Source organism: Calypte anna, chromosome 1 (genome assembly GCF_003957555.1).
Source record: "Calypte anna isolate BGI_N300 chromosome 1, bCalAnn1_v1.p, whole genome shotgun sequence".
NCBI lineage: Eukaryota > Metazoa > Chordata > Aves > Apodiformes > Trochilidae > Calypte > Calypte anna.
This window is the reverse complement of record NC_044244.1, coordinates 109,199,157-109,216,949: the sequence shown is the minus strand read 5'-3', so window position 1 is coordinate 109,216,949 and position 17,793 is coordinate 109,199,157. Positions and strand designations below refer to the sequence as shown.

At 37.6% G+C, this 17,793-nt stretch overlaps 1 protein-coding gene across 2 annotated transcripts in view; it reads left to right on the top strand.

Moving 5' to 3' along the window:
- The first annotated feature begins 422 nt into the window (after positions 1 to 422).
- Positions 423 to 17,793, top strand: part of BRWD1 (bromodomain and WD repeat domain containing 1) — a 50,000-nt gene continuing 32,629 nt past the window's right edge. Inside the window, exons 1-15 of one of the 2 annotated variants that reach the window (XM_030469340.1) lie at positions 423 to 691; positions 878 to 936; positions 1,149 to 1,178; positions 1,371 to 1,430; positions 4,541 to 4,691; positions 5,899 to 5,997; positions 6,555 to 6,715; positions 7,331 to 7,552; positions 9,549 to 9,649; positions 11,209 to 11,279; positions 12,495 to 12,595; positions 13,804 to 13,844; positions 15,353 to 15,451; positions 16,829 to 16,979; positions 17,571 to 17,705. In XM_030469340.1, the coding sequence (XP_030325200.1) occupies positions 625 to 691; positions 878 to 936; positions 1,149 to 1,178; positions 1,371 to 1,430; positions 4,541 to 4,691; positions 5,899 to 5,997; positions 6,555 to 6,715; positions 7,331 to 7,552; positions 9,549 to 9,649; positions 11,209 to 11,279; positions 12,495 to 12,595; positions 13,804 to 13,844; positions 15,353 to 15,451; positions 16,829 to 16,979; positions 17,571 to 17,705 (1,548 nt within the window). In that variant the 5' untranslated portion in view covers positions 423 to 624. Of the gene's footprint in view, positions 692 to 877; positions 937 to 1,148; positions 1,179 to 1,370; positions 1,431 to 4,540; positions 4,692 to 5,898; positions 5,998 to 6,554; positions 6,716 to 7,330; positions 7,553 to 9,548; positions 9,650 to 11,146; positions 11,151 to 11,208; positions 11,280 to 12,494; positions 12,596 to 13,803; positions 13,845 to 15,352; positions 15,452 to 16,828; positions 16,980 to 17,570; positions 17,706 to 17,793 lie in introns of those variants that run through there. The other variant, XM_030469346.1, reaches the window with a different exon arrangement.

Genomic DNA, 17,793 nt, shown 5'->3' with positions numbered 1-17,793 from the left:
GCCACATAGGGAACCCTCTCCTCGCGCCGTCCATTCCCCCCCTCCCCTTTCCCCCCTCTCCCAACTCAGGCCGGGGACTATTTTTTTTTCCTCTCCCCGCCTCCCCTCCCCCTTCCTCCCTCCCTCCCTCCCATCCCGGGCGTGCCCGGCGCAGGTGGCGGCGGCGGCGCTGTGTGGCTGGTGGCGCGGCTGCGATGGCGGCGGCGGCGGCGCCGCTGAGACTGCGCTAAACGCCAGCGCAGGGGAGGGGGGAGAGGAGGAGGAGGAGGAGGAGGGAAAGGAAGGGAGGGGAGGGGAGCCGGAGCGCGAGAGCGAGCGAGGCGTCCGGCGGGGGGGAAGGGGCGGGGGCGGCTCGCGCCCGCGCGCGGAGGGGAAGGAGGGGAGGAGGAGAAGAAGAGTGGAGGGAAAGGGAGGGGGGGCGGTTGGCTGTCGGTTGGCGGTGGGGGAGGGGCGGCGCTGACAGGGGCTATGCCGAGCCGGGCCCTGCCCGCGCCTGGCGCCGCTTGAGCCCTAATCCCTGCCCGGGCAGCAACGGCCGCCGCCAGCAGCGAATTGTGCCGAGCGAGCGAGCCAGCGAACCAGTGAGTGAGTGAGTGAAGTGGCAGCCGCACGTCCGGGGCAGTCATGGCTGAGCCCCCGGCCTCCTCCAACTCCGGCGGCGGCGGCGTGTCCCTGCCGCTCATTGAATCAGGTAAAACCGCCGGGGCGCGGGCGGCCGCGGGGCCAGGGCGAGAGCTATCGCCGGTGCCGCCGCTGCCTGCCGCCATCTTCCTGACCGTGATTATGAATTACAGTCACCCCGGGGGCTTCCCCCCCTTCCCCCACAGCACCAGCCAGCTCCGGACTCATCCCCCGTCTCTCCCCGTGTCTCTTGCAGAGCTCTACTTCCTCATAGCTCGGTTCCTGACCACCGGGCCCTGTAGGAGAGCGCTGAAGGTGAGTACGGGAGTGCCGCACACTCACCTGGGCGTACTGGCTGGCACCCCTCGGCCATTCGCTGCCGCCAAGAGTATTAAAGGGGAGGTGTGAGCTGCCGGTCCCCTTATTCCTCCCCCCCTCCCCTCCCCGATCCCGTTCGCGGCAAGAGCCGCATGAGAAGCCAGAGGTTTACTCGTCCCCTGACTATTTTTTTACCTTTTTGTCCGCAGGTGCTGGTGCAGGAGCTGGAGCAGCACCAGGTCTGTGTGGGCTCCGGTGAAATCATCTTTTGATGTAGTCAAAAGTTTACTTTACTTTAAAAGTCATTCAAGTTTCGTACACTCTACTGTCTAACTTTTCCCCCTCAACATACATTGTTTTGGATGTGATGTATCTCTCTTTCCCCTTTAACCACTGCTTTTTTTTTTTTTATTTTTTTCCCCTTCATTTAGTTGCTTCCTAAAAGGTTGGATTGGCAAGGAAATGAGCATTATAGAAGTTACGAAGAATTGGTGAGATTTTTTTTTAATTAATTAGATTATAACATTATGTTAGACCCTTTATCTTTTAAAGAAGGCCCGGAGCTTTACCTTCCAGTTTCTTTCCGGCTCTGTTAAGACACTGGAGTTGTTTTGGAAGGGGCCTTTAATTTCTTTACGTTAGACTAACAAAAACGCAAGTGGTGGTTTAAATTCAGGATATTGTTTACATAGCAGAGGTGGAGCTTGGCGTTGTGCATTGGTACATGCCACTGCCTACATATAGGGGAGAACCAATCTGAAGCAAGGTTTCATTCCACAGTTTCATGAGCAAGTTTGTTACGCGTGTTTTGATTTGATGGTATTTATTTTCTGGTTGGCTTCCTTCATCAGTCCCCTTCAACAGATTAGGAAATGAAATCGCTGTTCAGAAATCAAGGGTTGGCAGTTCTGGTGCCTGAGTATGCTCTTTATCTCTTGTTACTCACTGGTCATGGCTTTGTTTCTAAATATCAGAACGATATGAGTGCTCTCTCAACAGCACATACTTTATGCCTTGTATGGCTGATACTGTTAGCTTTAAACTTGTATCCATTTCAGAAAGAAAGGCAGTCTTTCTCTTGGTGTTATATTTTACTATTTCTTAAATGGCAAAATAGATTTGGCAGTTGAATCTTGTGAAGTGATGGCCTGGTGGTTCCTGCCGAGTGTGGTTTTATTCTTCATTCTTTTAACTCATCTTGGTTTGTTTTTTTTGTTTTAGATGCATGCTTATTCTTGCTTTCCCTCCCCCTAAGATTCAGGCATTCCAGGTTAATCAACTGGCTTATCCTTTACCCATCAGTTAGTTAGATTCTCTTGTCTCTTGTGTAACACTTGAAGACCTCAAAATCATATTTTTATAGAGAAGGAATGATTTAAAAAAACAAACCAAAACATTTTCTTAATTTTTTAAATGCTCCTTAAAATGATAAGCTGGATTCCATTTCTTGTCAGTGTGGTCAGTTGAGCAAATGCTTCAGATGCTTAAATTAATGCTTCAAGTCACTAAAAGTCCTAGTCTTGTTAAACAGGAATAGTTTCAAGCTCTGACTTGAGTTTAAGAAACATGAAAGTAGTATTAAGTTTAAAAGGATTGCTTGAGTGTTGGTGTTTTGTTTTGCTGTGTTTTTTGTTGGTTGTTTTGGTTTGGGTTTTTTTTGAGATCTGACAGTAGTGCAGTTTTGTTTTGGTTTTTTACTGTGTTTATTATGCATATACAGTTGTCACATTATAATATGTGCTGCTTGTATCTCTTTCCTACATATTTTAAAAGAAAACTCTGTGGAGGTTAGCAGTCGTGCAGAATAGCCAAATTAATATACCAAAGGTTTTATTTTCTGCTTTTGAGGGGCTTTGGGAACTTCTTGTCCCACTGGTCTTGCTCTAGATTTTTAGAGATGGCAAGCAAATGCATTCATGTGATGTGATTGTTTCTTTTCCTCTCCGTTCATTATGGACTTGGAGTAAGACTTTGTTCCCCAAGTATGAGTAAAGTAGTGGTATAGTAAACTAAATTAATTGCAAGGTTTTGTATGCATGCTTCTATCAGGGTATACAGTTTAAATATGTACTTCTTGATGATGGCATACAAACAAGATGGTTTATAGTTCTTGGCATAAAGCATTATAAGCTGAGCTTTCTCTCCTGACTTTGATCTGACGCTCTATATCAATTCAAGAAGCAAAATTTATAAAGAAACCATGAAAAAGTACATTTTGTGGTAACATAAGATTCTCAGTATCAACCTTAAGCATCTGGTGAGCTGATATTGCTTGGATTTGTTTGTCTCTGTTGTGATGTTAACAATTTCACTGATACTGCTGCTCCCTCCCCCCCCCTCCATGCCCTCAAGAATACAACTGAAACCCCTGCAAGCTTTACATTACTTGAATTTTTATTATTAAAGCAAGTATTAGGCTGTGGCATAAATCATACATTCTCAATACTTCATGTGCATTTTTTAAAAACCAGATCTTACACTATAGCATATGGTATTTTTATTCCCACTCTTGTGATGACAAGATCAGCCTTTTCAGGGCTTTCCTCACCTAAGTTAAGTCAGTAGGCTAAGGGAATAGCATCACGAGCACAAGCTCGTTCTACCTGTGTTATGAGCTGTGTGGGCAAGAGGCCACATACCTGCCTTGGTGTGGCCCTCTGCCTCTCCTGGATGTACTGGCTGGTAATAGTCTGGCTGCTGAAGTGGCAATGTGGCTTCTGTGTCTAACTGGTTTTCACACAGCCAGATCAGAGAGAGGAGTAAGCATGGGACTTCTTGTGCCTGCTGATTCAGACCTCCTCAGCAGTTTAAATATATGATTCTGAGGGTTTGGTTTACTCAAGTCTGTGTAAATTCTACTTTGCATATTTAAACTTTGGTGTTACTGTGATTTATAGATGGAGAAGGATTTTTTCATTGAACTCTGGAAAAGTATAGAAGGAAAAAAATAATCAGAAACTACACACATCTCTTCTTGACTGGGACATCTGAGTGTCTGGGGGGGTGTAGTTTTAACATTGTTAGATGTAGATAGTATGGGACCCTTCTGGAAGGGGTGAATGATTGTTGTGATCCTTTTGGTTTCAGGAAATTGGGCAATCTTAAATAGTACTGGTTCTTAAAGGAAGCTATTTGCAGAGGGATTGTACTCAAACCCAATAGTTTACAGTTAACTGAACAATCACTGTGTGACTGACGAACTAGTTGCTTAAATTATTGTGCTGAATGACAACAAAATTCTCTATGATCTTGAGTTATGAGGGTTTGAATTTAATTTTTCTATTTTTAATAGTTGGGTGAATTGGGCAAAGACACTTATTCTAGGGTGCTGCACAAATGGGTGCCATATGTGTGAGTATTGCAGGCTTTCAGTAGTAAAGTATTTAGGTGAAGAGAGTAATTTTACTGCAGTTATTTTTAGTACAGTTCTCCTGTTGTTTCAGAGTACTCAGTAGATTACAGTTTAACAGAGTTGATTTTGGGCTTTAAGTTGAACTTTAAAATATTGACGCGATGTTTAATATACTTGTGAATAATGATGTTTTTAGCTTCATCTGTTCTGGATGTACCATATAGATTTTAAAACTTAAATTTCTGTCAGGTGCTGTCCAACAAACATGTGGCTCCAGACCATTTGTTACAGATTTGCAAGCGTATTGGCCCCATACTGGATAAAGAGATACCACCCAGCATTTCAAGAGTGAATTCCTTACTTGGTGCAGGGAGACAGTCATTGTTACGTACAGCAAAAGGTATGTCTTTTTATTCTTTGGAATGGGATTGATACATTTGCATAATTATATGGTGAAAACTTTAGGAATACTTGAAAATGGTGAGCTTTTACCAATATTGGCCCCCATTTCTGTGCTGTGATCTGTGTATTAATATAAAGGCATAACTATATATTGATTATTATGGAGAGAAGGTTTTAAGTTGGCATCACAAGAATTATTGTTACTCTGAGTGCTCAGGCTGCTGAACCTGACCAGTTTTCAGTGTTGCTGCAGTAAAAAGAATCATCAGGACATGGGTGCTACTCCACTTAGCATCTGCCAAAGCTTCCAGTAGTCTGTTGGCCCATGTTGATTCTGAACACAGGTAGCTGCTGTGCTGTGTTCAGTGCAAATGTGAGACAGTAACACCAGCTTTCTGAAAGGTTTCTGGCTTAATGCAAATGACAACAAAACTAGTACTTGTGAATTTGGCTTTGCCCAGAATTTAAAGGGGATTGTTGGCAATGCAATGACTTATGCATATGCTTTATTTCATAGAGTAGATTTTAGCTTTAGATTTGTCTTTTTGAATGTTTCTTGGAATTGGATGCTTATGTTTGTAGGAAGTTATGCTGGGTAGCTAGATGCTATGGTGTGGGACTTTTATGGGATACTACTTCATTTCTGGTTATCTCTCCTCAGTGCTTTATATGATGCACACTGAATGAAAATGACTGTTCAGCCATGACAATCAGGATTGCAATTATTTTTGCCTGACTGTGGCAAAATATGTCAGCATGGGAGTATTTTTTTTAAGAATTGCAGAATTGACCAGTTGAAAGGGACCTCAATCTAGTTATATGATTTCATTATAATAAATATTTAATAAATAATACTTATGAATAAGTATTCATTTGAAAATTTTAAAAAAATCTTAAATACAACTGAGAACAAGAAAGAAAAATGCAGTTGAGAAGTTTTTTGCTGCAAACTGAAGGGACATCACTGCTTGGAAATAATCTCAAAGTCTGGTGGCTGGTTGTGGGATTTTTTTCCCTTCCTGTTACTTTATTCAATGGATTTTTCTCCCCTCATGAAAAGTTTTGGGGAATTTGGTGTTCTGCTTTTTTAGTTGTTTCAACACTGTGTTTAAGATCACCTGTAGGTACGTTACTGACTGTGTTTTGGAACTGCAACTGTCTTTTAACATGTACTTAAGATGAACTTCAACCAGTTGGTTTTAAAGATTGCAGGAACACTGTTTGGAAGGGCTCTGCATTTGCTGCTCTTCACAGAGGAAGACCTCCTGAAATTCCTGTGAACTATGGGACACCCCCAAATCTTGGTAAGTTCTTTTCAGCACTTGTCAGTGCTGCTGTGAGCATACAGTGCATACCTTGATACTGGCCTTGCTACAACACTGAAAGGTGCACCTCAGAACTGCATCTGGAGGCTTATCTAGAGAACTTCATATGACTTCATTGGAGTTATGCATTGGGTACAAAGGTCTGCTTACAGCAGTAGAGACAGCAGCCCCTAGATGACATCATTTTCTTTTATAAAGCCTTTGTATTAAGTAGATAAACCTACCAAAAACACTAATTATTGTTCTTTGGATAGAAGGACTCTTTTATGATTAGAGGTACAGAAAGCCATGGGAAAATAAAGGTAACATTAAGAGCTTCTTATTTAGAGACTAAAGTTTTGGTTGGAGCAGATTTAAAATACTGTCTTTTATAGTGAAAATTGCAAATACAAAACCCCGTGACTTTATGAAATCTTAAAGTCATTTCTAATAAGTCCTTAAATAAAGCATTAAATGGAAGTTAAGTAAAATCATGTTTTAAAATAGACCTGCTTTAAACATCCGTATGTTCATTCTTTGATTTCTTTGTGTCTTAGTGGAAGTACATCGAGCAAAGCAATTAACTGGATATGCAAAATTCAGTACTTCGTTTCCAGGAAGTATGTATCAGCATGTCAAGATGCACAGACGGATTCTTGGCCATCTTTCTTCTGTATATTGTGTTGCATTTGATAGGACTGGACATAGAATATTTACTGTGAGTTGACAAAATGGTTCCAAATGTGAATATAGTTTTAGATGGATGCACGGAAAATAACTTTGAAAAGCACGTTATGCTAAAACTTCTAAAGGTGGATATCAGTGGTATTAAAATGTGGTTGATCAGCTCCACTGCTGTACTTAAATAGAACACTTTGATGTAATTAAAGGGTGGGAGCATGTAAGAAATTATACTTAGTATCTGGTCAGGTGTTGGCATGGGTGATGAAGCTTTATTCAGTGATATGGTTTGATACTAAGCATGTTCATGTTCTCTATAAAGCATCAGAAGAGAGATTGCTTTTACAGAACAGTATTTTCATTGACCTTTAATGTAGGGAATCCCCTCAAACTTATTCCAGACTTTTTGTATCAAATAGTATAGATTGTGTTGATCATGGTGCAACCCTAAACTTTAAGTTAACGCTTGTTTGGGTTTTTTTAATGTTGTTTGTATGACTTTTTCTTTCAGATTACATAGCATACAAAGTTTTAAGTAGAAGTGTAATTTAGCAAGCTTCAGAAAAGCACAGATACCTTCTTTAAAGGAAACATAAAACTTCTATCCTTAATGTATTGGGAAATTCTTACTGAGAATAGTGTTTCTTTCTAGGGCTCAGATGACTGTTTGGTAAAGATTTGGTCAACCCATAATGGCAGATTAATGGCCACGTTAAGAGGACATTCAGCAGAGATTTCTGATATGGCTGTCAATTATGAGAACACTATGATTGCAGCTGGAAGCTGTGATAAAATGATCAGAGTGTGGTGTCTGAGAACTTGTGCACCAGTTGCGGTTCTCCATGGACACACGGGATCCATTACCTCATTACAGGTAGGTTGTTTTGTGTTTTGGTGGTTGGTTGGTTGTTTGGTTTTGTGTGGTTTTGTTGTTATGGGTTTTTAATGTTTCTGCATGTTGAAGTACAAATAATGTAGATGGGTAGTAAGAAGCAGCGAGTCCACCAAACTCCAAATTTTCACTTGACAGTGTGGTATAGAAAGTTTGAAGATATAATCAAGTAGCAGAAAACAAGAAATAACATAGTCAAAAAAAAGGTGCTGTTGGCACCTGACTTCAAAAGTTAAAAGTCTGTTTTAGTAGTTGGATTTAGATTTATGGGATACTGTAAGACTAGCTAACTATCAGTTTGGTGAGAAATAACCAGTTTCCTTGGCTGCTCATTGAAATTGTGAAAAATAGTTACATGAATGCTCTGCACCAACAGAGCCTCGTATTTTTTGTGTTATAACTTCATGAGAGGGAAGGTTGGTACCTTTTCTTCTGTTTGTGGGGAAAAGTACTTTGTGGTTGCTGTTCCTAGGCTAAATGCGAGGAACTGATGTTGTGTTTGCCATGTAGGCTGGCACGTGAAGGGCAAATAACTTTTCTGTTCCTGTCAATGTGGTTTTCACATGACTGAGATGATCTCTATATGACTGCCCATGGAAATATTAAAATCTGAACTTTTAAATATTTATGTAAAAAATTGTCAAAACCACAGGAGAAAAAAACCCCAGTAATTTAAAAAAGTTTCCATGCCTCCCTGAAATTCTTGAGTATTTACTTGAAGATAATGATGAGAGACCTTCTTCACCTAAAAAAGATCACTACCTGTAGTAGTTGAGCTGTTGGAATCAGAGTTTCTGGGAAATACCATGTCCTCCTATTGTCTGTTACTGGAGATCTGATATGCTGGTTTACATGGGTGTGTGTTCTGATCCAGAATGTGATTCTTACAACCTCTGTGACATGGATATGTCTCTTAATCTCAAAAGTATAACTTATTGCAAAAGTGTAGAGATGTTGCATTAATTGTAACACTGCATTTGTAAATGTAATGTTGCATTTAAATTTGAAGGCATTGTGTTTCTTTATGTGCTCTTGATAGTCCTTTGGATTTGGTCTTGTTTTGCCTCAGTAATTCTTTACTCAACAGATAAACTAGTAGCTTATTATCCAGATTTGCTGTGTTTTCTAGTAAAACAAATAGGCTTATGTTGAGAGGTAGAGTGGCTACCTGCCAGCTTGTGAAGTTTAGTATAAAAAAAAAATATTGTGCAGTTTTCTCAAAAAAAGCTGCCTTTGATAGTATTCTTCATATTTGCAGAATTTCTGTGGCATTCATTGCACATTTTCTTTGTTTTCTAGTGGCAAAGCACGTATTTGTGGTGTTTCTTTTATTGTAGTGTTGTGGGTTTTTTTAAGTTCTTAATAATACTATAATTGCAATATGTACAATTTATGTGGCCATTTCTAATAGCAGTAATAATTGATGAACAAGTTAATAAACTTGTGACACTTGTGTTCTGTACAGTATTATGAAGGGTAGCTGTGCTCATAGCATCAAATCCATGTCTTAGAGAAGCATCCACAAGGACTTCCTATAAATTTGTGTGTACTGGGTTACACATGCTTGGGCTTTCTCATAGATGATGCCCTGCTTAATTATAGAATTTACTAAGTAAGCCTGTATAGTGAAACTTGAAACTTGCTTCTGTTTTTGCTTTGTTTTGTTTTTTGAGGGGGGTGTCCTCTGCTCATCACTTCATATGTTGACAACATGTTTAGTGAATGATTGTGATTAGTTAAGACTTCAAAAACAAAGCAGTGAATAAATTGATTTTATGCAATAAATAATTAAAACATAGACTATACACTTACTTTGAAATGTAGAGGTTATTTTGTAAACATTAATAATGAGAGTTACCAACAAGTGCATTAGCAGTTTTAGTTGAAAAATCCAAAGATTCTACAGTAATGACTTCAGAAGTTCATAAGCAGTTTTTAAATATCTGTTTCTTTATGTGTCTGATTTTACTTTATTTAGTTTAGTCCAATGGTGAAAGGCTCCATGCGATACATGGTCTCTACTGGTGCAGATGGAACTGTTTGCTTTTGGCAATGGGATACAGATTCCATGAAATTCAAGTACGTAAATAGGTTGCTGATTGATTCTATGCTGTATTATGCTTGTTTATCTAAGTTGAGTATTTTCACTAGCTAAAAACAATTGTCTTTTTGTGATAATAAATATGTGTGGAAATAATCTGTTAATTATTTTAAAATACCATCAGTAGGTATATCCTTTACAAATTTACTATACTGTTGTCCTGGGAGATTAGTCAGGAAATACATTAACGTCTTATTACACTAGAGGTAAAATATGAGGCAGATGAAATTGCTGGAAACATAAATATGTTGGAAAAGTATAATAGAGTTTTTTGTTTGTGTTTAGTTTTCAATAATTGTGTGATATTAGGAAGTTTTTTACAGATTTTCCATGCAGAGTATGGTCAGGATAGGCTTTAAGTTTTCTCTATGTGATTGTCATTTATTTGTGCCAAAAAAATTTAGATTATTTGCAGAAAAAGTAAGATCTGAGACAATCATTCTGTATCTAGTATTGTGCCATATAGTGGTAGTTAAGTATAAAATGATCCATTTTACTTTACACCAGCTTTAAAAAACAACAAAACAAACAAACAAAAATCCCACAAAAAAACAGCTAAAAAAAAAAATCCCCAGAAGGCAGCAACCAAAACCCCAAAACTAGATTATTTTTCTTTTTATTCAGATTTATGATCTTAAGGTAGTAGAGTTGCAGCAAGAGCTATCAAAGGCATAGTTTCGTCAGGAGAATCTTTTAAGGCTGTGAGTTATCTAAAGAAAGTGTTCAAACTGAATGTATAATTAATTATTCTCCTAAAATTAATTTAAAGGACTGTATGAGATGTAAGCAAAGTTTAAGCATGGGCTTAAGTTTTAGGTTCAAGTATTGGTAGATCTCAAAGCAGCACTTCCAGGATTTGGATCTCTGTACTAAGTGTCATATAAGCACAGGAAATACTGTTATACCCGAGGTTTCCTTTGATAAACAGAGAACACTCCAACAGAAAGGTGGTGGAATAGTGGGTAGAAACTTACAAAGCTTTTAAGTGGCACAGTTTGCTGATCTCTCCTTTTAATGAAGTTGTTTGTAGCTAACTCCAGGGAGGTTATGGCCATGTCAGCATGAAGAGTGTGTACGTGACTTGTAGAACAGGAAATCAGTCTTTTAAATCACCATGTACAGAATGTTGAAAAACTTTTTTTTCTACTTCTGTAAGTTTTTATGATTTTGCACATTCTGCAGTAATGGTATTTACCAGGCTTTATTACACTGTTCGTGGCTTGTAATTTGAGGGTAAGAGTTCAGTACAGTGTGGATGTGTTAGGGAGGGACTAAATCATACTGAAGGATGAGAGAGAATAAACATTCTTTGGCATGTCACCTTATGTAGCAACATGTTGCAGAAAAAGTCAGGCTGTGTGGACTTAAGATGTCATTTGTGTATGTATACAGATGTTATTGTACATATTTATGAAATACCTTTTATGCAAATGTTTGAAGAAATATACCTTTATGTTTTGAAACATTGATGAAAATCAAGTTTTGTGTGCTATGTCCTATTTCAAGATTATTTTAATTTTATTTTTTATTTTTAAAGCAATCGGCCAGTGAAATTTACAGAGAAACCTAGACCAGGAGTTCAGATGCTTTGTTCTTCATTCAGTGTAGGTAAGTATGTGTAGAGAGTTCAGCACTGTGATTCCTCTTCTCTCCTTTGATACTCTGGTTGTGACAGCTTTCAAATACCCAAAATCAGCAGCTGTGTAGTAAGTAATTGTATATATGAGTATTGTTAGCTCATGACATAATGAAATAATATGACACTTGCCTTAGCTAACACTGTAAGACTGTTGAACTAAGTGATACTATTTTCCTTTTGCCATTGGTGATTTTACAAAAGTAAAAGTAACCTGATGCTTCTTTAATTTTTATGCATCTTTACTGTTTTTTTATTTTTCTTTAATTCCTTAGTATAAGGTCAGGGATTTGCAAAATTAGTTCCCTAAGATATCGGCCAGCAGCAGTGGAAGTGGTTACTGCCAGTAGTTGGGGCCCTTGATTCTGTGTGGGTTGAGATGATCATAGATGATCATAAAGATGGTCATAAAGATAACTTCTAACTTAGGAATCCACAAATGTATCTGTAGAGGTGCTGCATTCCTGGCTTGCAGTCATCTCATTCTGATTTGGGTGACATGAGGGAAGGCTTACTGGTACCAGACAACATGAACATTAGAAGAAACTTGGGATTTCCAGAAATAAAATAGAAATCAAAGTGTAGCTTATTAACATTGTCAGCATATAGTTGTGTCAGGGTTTAGGTTTTTTTGAGGGTTTATTTGCTTGGTGGTTTGGGTTTGTTTTGTTTTGTTTTGTTTGTGGGGTTTTTTTGGGGTTTTTTTGCCTCTTGGCACCTGTAAATGCTCTCAGATCTTGGTATTGCTGCCACCACAGCTAGTGGTATACTCACACTGGTTTACTTCCCTTCTACCCAGTTTTGAAGCAGTTTACAATCCACAAATGAGACCTATGCTACAGTGAACGAGTCATCTAGATAATTCTGATGATGGCTAGCCATATTCACCATAATCAAAGCCTTCTGTGTTCAATTAGTAGTGTTAGATGTTTCAACATTCCTCTAGTTACATTTTTTTATCATTTAACACTCAGTAATCTACTTATTATGCTATTTATATTTCCTGTATCTGAGAGAACTTTCTTGGGGTTAGAAGGCCGTTTACTTCTAATTTGTTTGTCAGTGGAAGACTGTAGAAGTGACACTCCCTAGGTTGTTTTTTTGTTTTTTAAAAAAATGAGGCGTCTCAGAAATGTTGATCTGCTTTAATTCTACAGTAGCTTAATTATTGCTTGTTTTTTTTACAGGCGGTATGTTTTTAGCAACTGGCAGCACTGACCATGTCATCAGGATGTATTTTTTTGGCTCTGAAACACCTGAGAGAATAGCTGAATTGGAAAGTCATGCTGTACGTAAGAATGCTGCAAACTCACTAACAGGATAAACTTGCAACTTAATACTGCTTGAAGTGACTCAAATTTAACAGTGTTTTTTAATTGAATATTTTTAGAGCTTTTACTGAATTTAAGGGAGTCAGAATGTATTCAGAATCTTTTCAACTGGCTGTCATATATTTCTCTCATTTTAAAGCATGTGGTTTGCTCAGTTGCTTCCCTCTTACTCTGCATGCCCAGCAACCCACGTTACTATATGCAGTGTACAGGAAGTAGGTAGACTGAAAGTGTGGATTTCATTACTCAGGTTATTTACCACTTCACACCTGTTGTGTTAAGTCTTTAAGTGGGGTTATTATGTGTCCAGAATTTCATGTCAGTTCTTGACCTTTGTTCATGCCAGCAGTGATTGTGAAAGCTACTTTACTGCTTCCACGTAACAAAGTCAGCTTACTGGCTTACCGTTATTTCCCCGTGTGTTTCATGTAACTTATGCTGTCTGTACGTGCTTTCTTGATCTAATCTGTAGGAAAAGATTTTCTTACATAAAATGCTCTCAGTTTTTATTTGTGTACCTAGTCGAGTAGACTCGGTGTTCTAAGGAATCTAAGGGAAGCTTGGCTTACATTCATGTGAAGGAGGTTGAGTTGGATTTTTTTCAGCACTTGATGCACAAAGAATCTGTAGATTTATTTGAACCCTTAAAACCCTCTGAGTGGCAGTTCTTAAAAATACTGATAATTTTATTTGCCTTATGTTTTTGCTAATGCTGAATCTTAAACCATTAAAGTGTCAAGGCTTGATCAGTATGTATTTTGTATGTAGGGAAGACTTTCAGCTCTGAAGATAAACTGATCTGAGTGTGTTATCTGCTTTTCCTATAGTGATAAAATTAACTAATAGTGTATTTAAGTAGGAGCAGGAACATCAGATTCCTCTTGGCTGTAGTTGGCTTAGGATATAGGAAATGTATATTCAAATATGAGTTAATTTGCTGTCATGTTGTCAATGGACAGTTAAGTGGGACATTTTTTTCAAGCTTAAACGTGTTAATGGTTAGTGAATTCAAGTAAGTGTTTATTGGGATTGGGTCATCTTGCAGTTAAAACTGTTAGTAATATACAGTATGCAGGTTTTTCATTCAGGTTTTACTAAGCTCAGTTGTGTAAAAAATGTGTGTCCTATTAAAATAATTTCTAACAAATTGTGCTTTTTCTTACAGGACAAAGTTGACAGTATCCAGTTTTCTAACAGTGGTGATAGGTATGTTGAAAGATGCTAAAATGTTAACAAACAATACGTTATTTTGGAATAAAGAATGTATTATTCTAAATGGAGGTTTCCAGTAAGAAAATTCTATGTATTAGGAACTAAAAATTTAGGCTCATCCAGGTGACTGTACTTACATTTCAGCTCCCTGTCTCTGTTGTTAGGCAATGTCTTCGGGCTGGCTGGGTTTTTTGTTTACATGGAGGAATGTTACCACTTCTTAACATACCTGATATATTGTGGCTTCATAAACCTCCTCCTCCCCATTCTTTCCTTTCAGATTCAGGAAGTGCTGGATCAAAATAGGGAATGGGAAAACAATGCAAATTGTCTAAAATGAATTTTAGTAATTTTAGGTTTTTTTCCAGTCTGCTTTTTTTTTTTTTTTTTTGGGAAATTGACTTAAAAATTTTACTGCTGAATTAGGGGAAGGAATATCATGTAAAGCCCATTTGTACAATTTCACTCAGAGGACAGAATGGAGTCAAAATTGATCTCTGATTTGCCTGTCATTATTGAAGATTGAGATTTTAGTCTTCAGGGTAGACTTGGATCTGCAACCATAATTTGCAGTGTAATTTTTATTGGGTTTTGTCAATCTTCTTGAAAGCCAGATAACTTTCATTAAGAACACTAGTAATTTACATTCAATTCAGAAGTTTTAATTATCTTCCTTTTAAATGTGTTTAAAAATGTGTTAGGTTGCACTGGTCCATCCATGTTGCCTGCATTGAAGTACCCCCCAAAAAACCCAAAACTTTAATTTAGTGACACTTCTGTGGAAGATGTTTAAGATTTATAATTATTAAAATTAATCATAGCAAATCATGTCTTGATACAATTAGCACACAAACCTTTTTTGTGGGAGTCATATCACCTGTCTTTCAGGGTTGTGATTCATGGACTAGGGGAATTACCTTTGTATGTCTTAAAATGTTTCAGTTCCTCTCTCCAGGATTTCCATTCTGCTGCACTGATTGTTCAGCAGTTTGTGAAATGAAAGTGTGAACTGCTGTGGTTTACACCTTAGTATCTGAAAGTAGACACAGCTGTGGGTGGGAACATCTCAGATGTTTCTGTGATGATCTGGTACTGCCTCTGCTTTGGTATCTGAACTCTGCAGTTTCAGAATGGTTAATGGGGTTTTTTGTTTGGTTTTTTGTTGGTTAGTGGGTTTTTTTATTTTTTTTTTTTTTTACATTGAAATATTGTAATTGAGAAGGAGTTGGAGATTAACTTGTGAAATGAGCTTAACTTTGGGACTTTCTTCTCTGGTGGATTTAGACAGCTTTATTCATTTTTTCAGTTCAGAAAAACTCTTCCTTGGGCTTCTGCAAAAAAAGTTAATAGATAACTGCTAAGAATTATCTTGCACACAAATTTAACGTTTCGTTAATATCAGTTTTTCATTGTAACATTTTAAATTGTGATAGCATGTTAACTCTGAATATACTTGAAAGCAAATTATTTTGAAGATTAACTATTTTTAAAACTTCTCCAAGGTTCATAAGTGGCAGTAGAGATGGAACAGCTAGAATCTGGCGTTTTGAGCAAGCGGAGTGGAGGAGTATTTTGTTGGACATGTCTGATCGATTGCCAGGGTAGGTGAAGTGTTCCTTTTCTGTTGTGTTAAGTCAGAAAGTTTGAAAAACTTAGCAAGCACACTTATTTACATTCAAACTAGAGCAAGGCTTAGCAGTTTTAATGATCAAGTAGTATAGTATTTGTGGGAATGAAACGAGTCTTCTGGTGACATAGTAACTTGCTAAATTTTAGTTTGTCCTTGAATGAATGCATAAATGTTTATATAGCTTTCAAGTGTATACTGTACCAAATTAATTACATTTCTTTAAGGAACAAAAGTTGACAGGAAGTGGCATAAATCTTTATCTCAATTTCAGTTGGACACCTGATATGTGACAGGAGAGACTTTTTTTGATTAGTAAAAATAAGGTACATGATAATCTCTTCTAAGAGAGATCATGACAAGTAATAAGTAGGTTTTATCAAGAACTGATCTTTCTGATCACTTTTATATATCCTTTTGTACTTTTAAAAAGTGTTACTAGTGAAATATGTTATGGAATATGGTTTGAATAATTCATTACAGATGAAGGTCAGGGTATTATATGGCACTGAAGGTTTAGAGGATTTACAGTAGTACAGAATGCTTAGTCAATTTTTCTAGACACTAAGCAGAAATGAATTTGTAGGTGATCAGATGAGTGATAGGATAAACACAGAAAACAAACCCTGACTATAGTAGTTGATGGGAGGGAGATTGCAAACTCTTTTTATCATGCAGCCTTTAAAAAAAAAAAGTGATTTTACTAATAAAGGAGGAGGTATTAATATTTGATATTTGACGGTTGCATCTTTCTGGTTTAATTGTAATTGTGAATAACTGTGAGAGTGTCTTTGTAAGAGAGGCTACTCTTCGAATACAGATAATACTGTGTGAAAGTGTGTTTCAGAGAAAGCTCTTGACTAAGATGCTAACAAGGATGTGTTACAGTATCCTCTAAAGGAATATTTGGGAGAGAAACATAGAAATTGAGGTGAATAAAAAGTATCCATAATATGTTGTGACTAAGAAAAAAGGCTTAAATGTAGATGTCATCTTCTGTAACCGTTAGTTGAAGAGCTCCTGACTGTAAAAAATAAAATTGTTTTGCAGGAGTTTTTTTAGGAGTCTAATTGTAGAAAAGATAAGTCTCCATGAAAAAAGACAGCCTTTTTTTGCCTTGCCTCTCAAATGGGAAAGATGTTACTATGTCCAATGTAATAAGTGCACTAGACATCCAGATTTATTATTAATTGTTCCAAAAATAATGTTTATGGACTATGGCTTTAAAACAAAATTAATTTTAACTTTTCTTCCTTTGTGTGCTTGTTAATATGGGAAAAAAAGTTGTTTTTCTGTATTTTGAGATAGAAGTTGGCAAAATAAAAATATCTCATTCCTGTTCAACTTATAGTGACACATGTTCAGAAGAAGACAAATTTATGAAGCCCAAAGTAACCATGATAGCTTGGAATCAAAATGATAACTATGTTGTTACGGCTGTCAATAATCATCTACTCAAAGTTTGGAATTCCTATACAGGACAATTGCTGCATGACTTGGTGGTATGTGATTTTACTTCCTTCTTGAAGCAGAGGGCCTCCCTAGAATTGCAGTGATGTGCATGTTGAGTTCATCATTAGGTCTGATTTGTCTTGAAGTTTCTTTATGAATGAAAATGTAAATAAAGTGTTTCTTGGATTATTTTTTTTAACCTAAGCTAGCTGCCTTCTCCTGTGTTTGAACAGTCCTTCCCCTAGCTGCTCTGTTGAACTTGCATGTCCTGTGACATAATTAAAAGGTTTTGTGCTGTAATGTATTTGCCCATAGAATAATTCTCTGTTCTATGGCAAAAGCTCCATATTTCTAGAGTTCTTGATTGAATCTAGAACATTATTAGATTTAGAATGATCAAAAATCTTTCTGACTGCCTGAAGTTTTGCCCTGCTGACATACCACAGGTAGACACCCAGGTAGATAAACTATGGAATTTGCTAAATCCATGTATTTTTGAAGGCAGCTTGTAGGGGACTAGTTTTCCAGAAGTCTGCGTTTAGGGACAGGCTAATGCAGTGCTTTAGTCTCTACAGTAAATATCCTACTGACATTGATTAATGTCCTCTTGTTTGCACTTGATATGCAATTTAAAATTCTAGGGGCATGCGGATGAAGTATTTGTCTTGGAGACCCATCCTTTTGATTCCAGGATAATGCTGTCTGCGGGTCATGACGGCAACATCTTTATATGGGACGTTACCAAAGGCACAAAAACAAAGCATTATTTTAATATGGTAAGACTTTTTAATACTCCTTTTGTTTCTTAACACACAGCAGTGTGTTCACATTTTAGTGGTGCCCAGTAATAGGGCAAGGAATAAT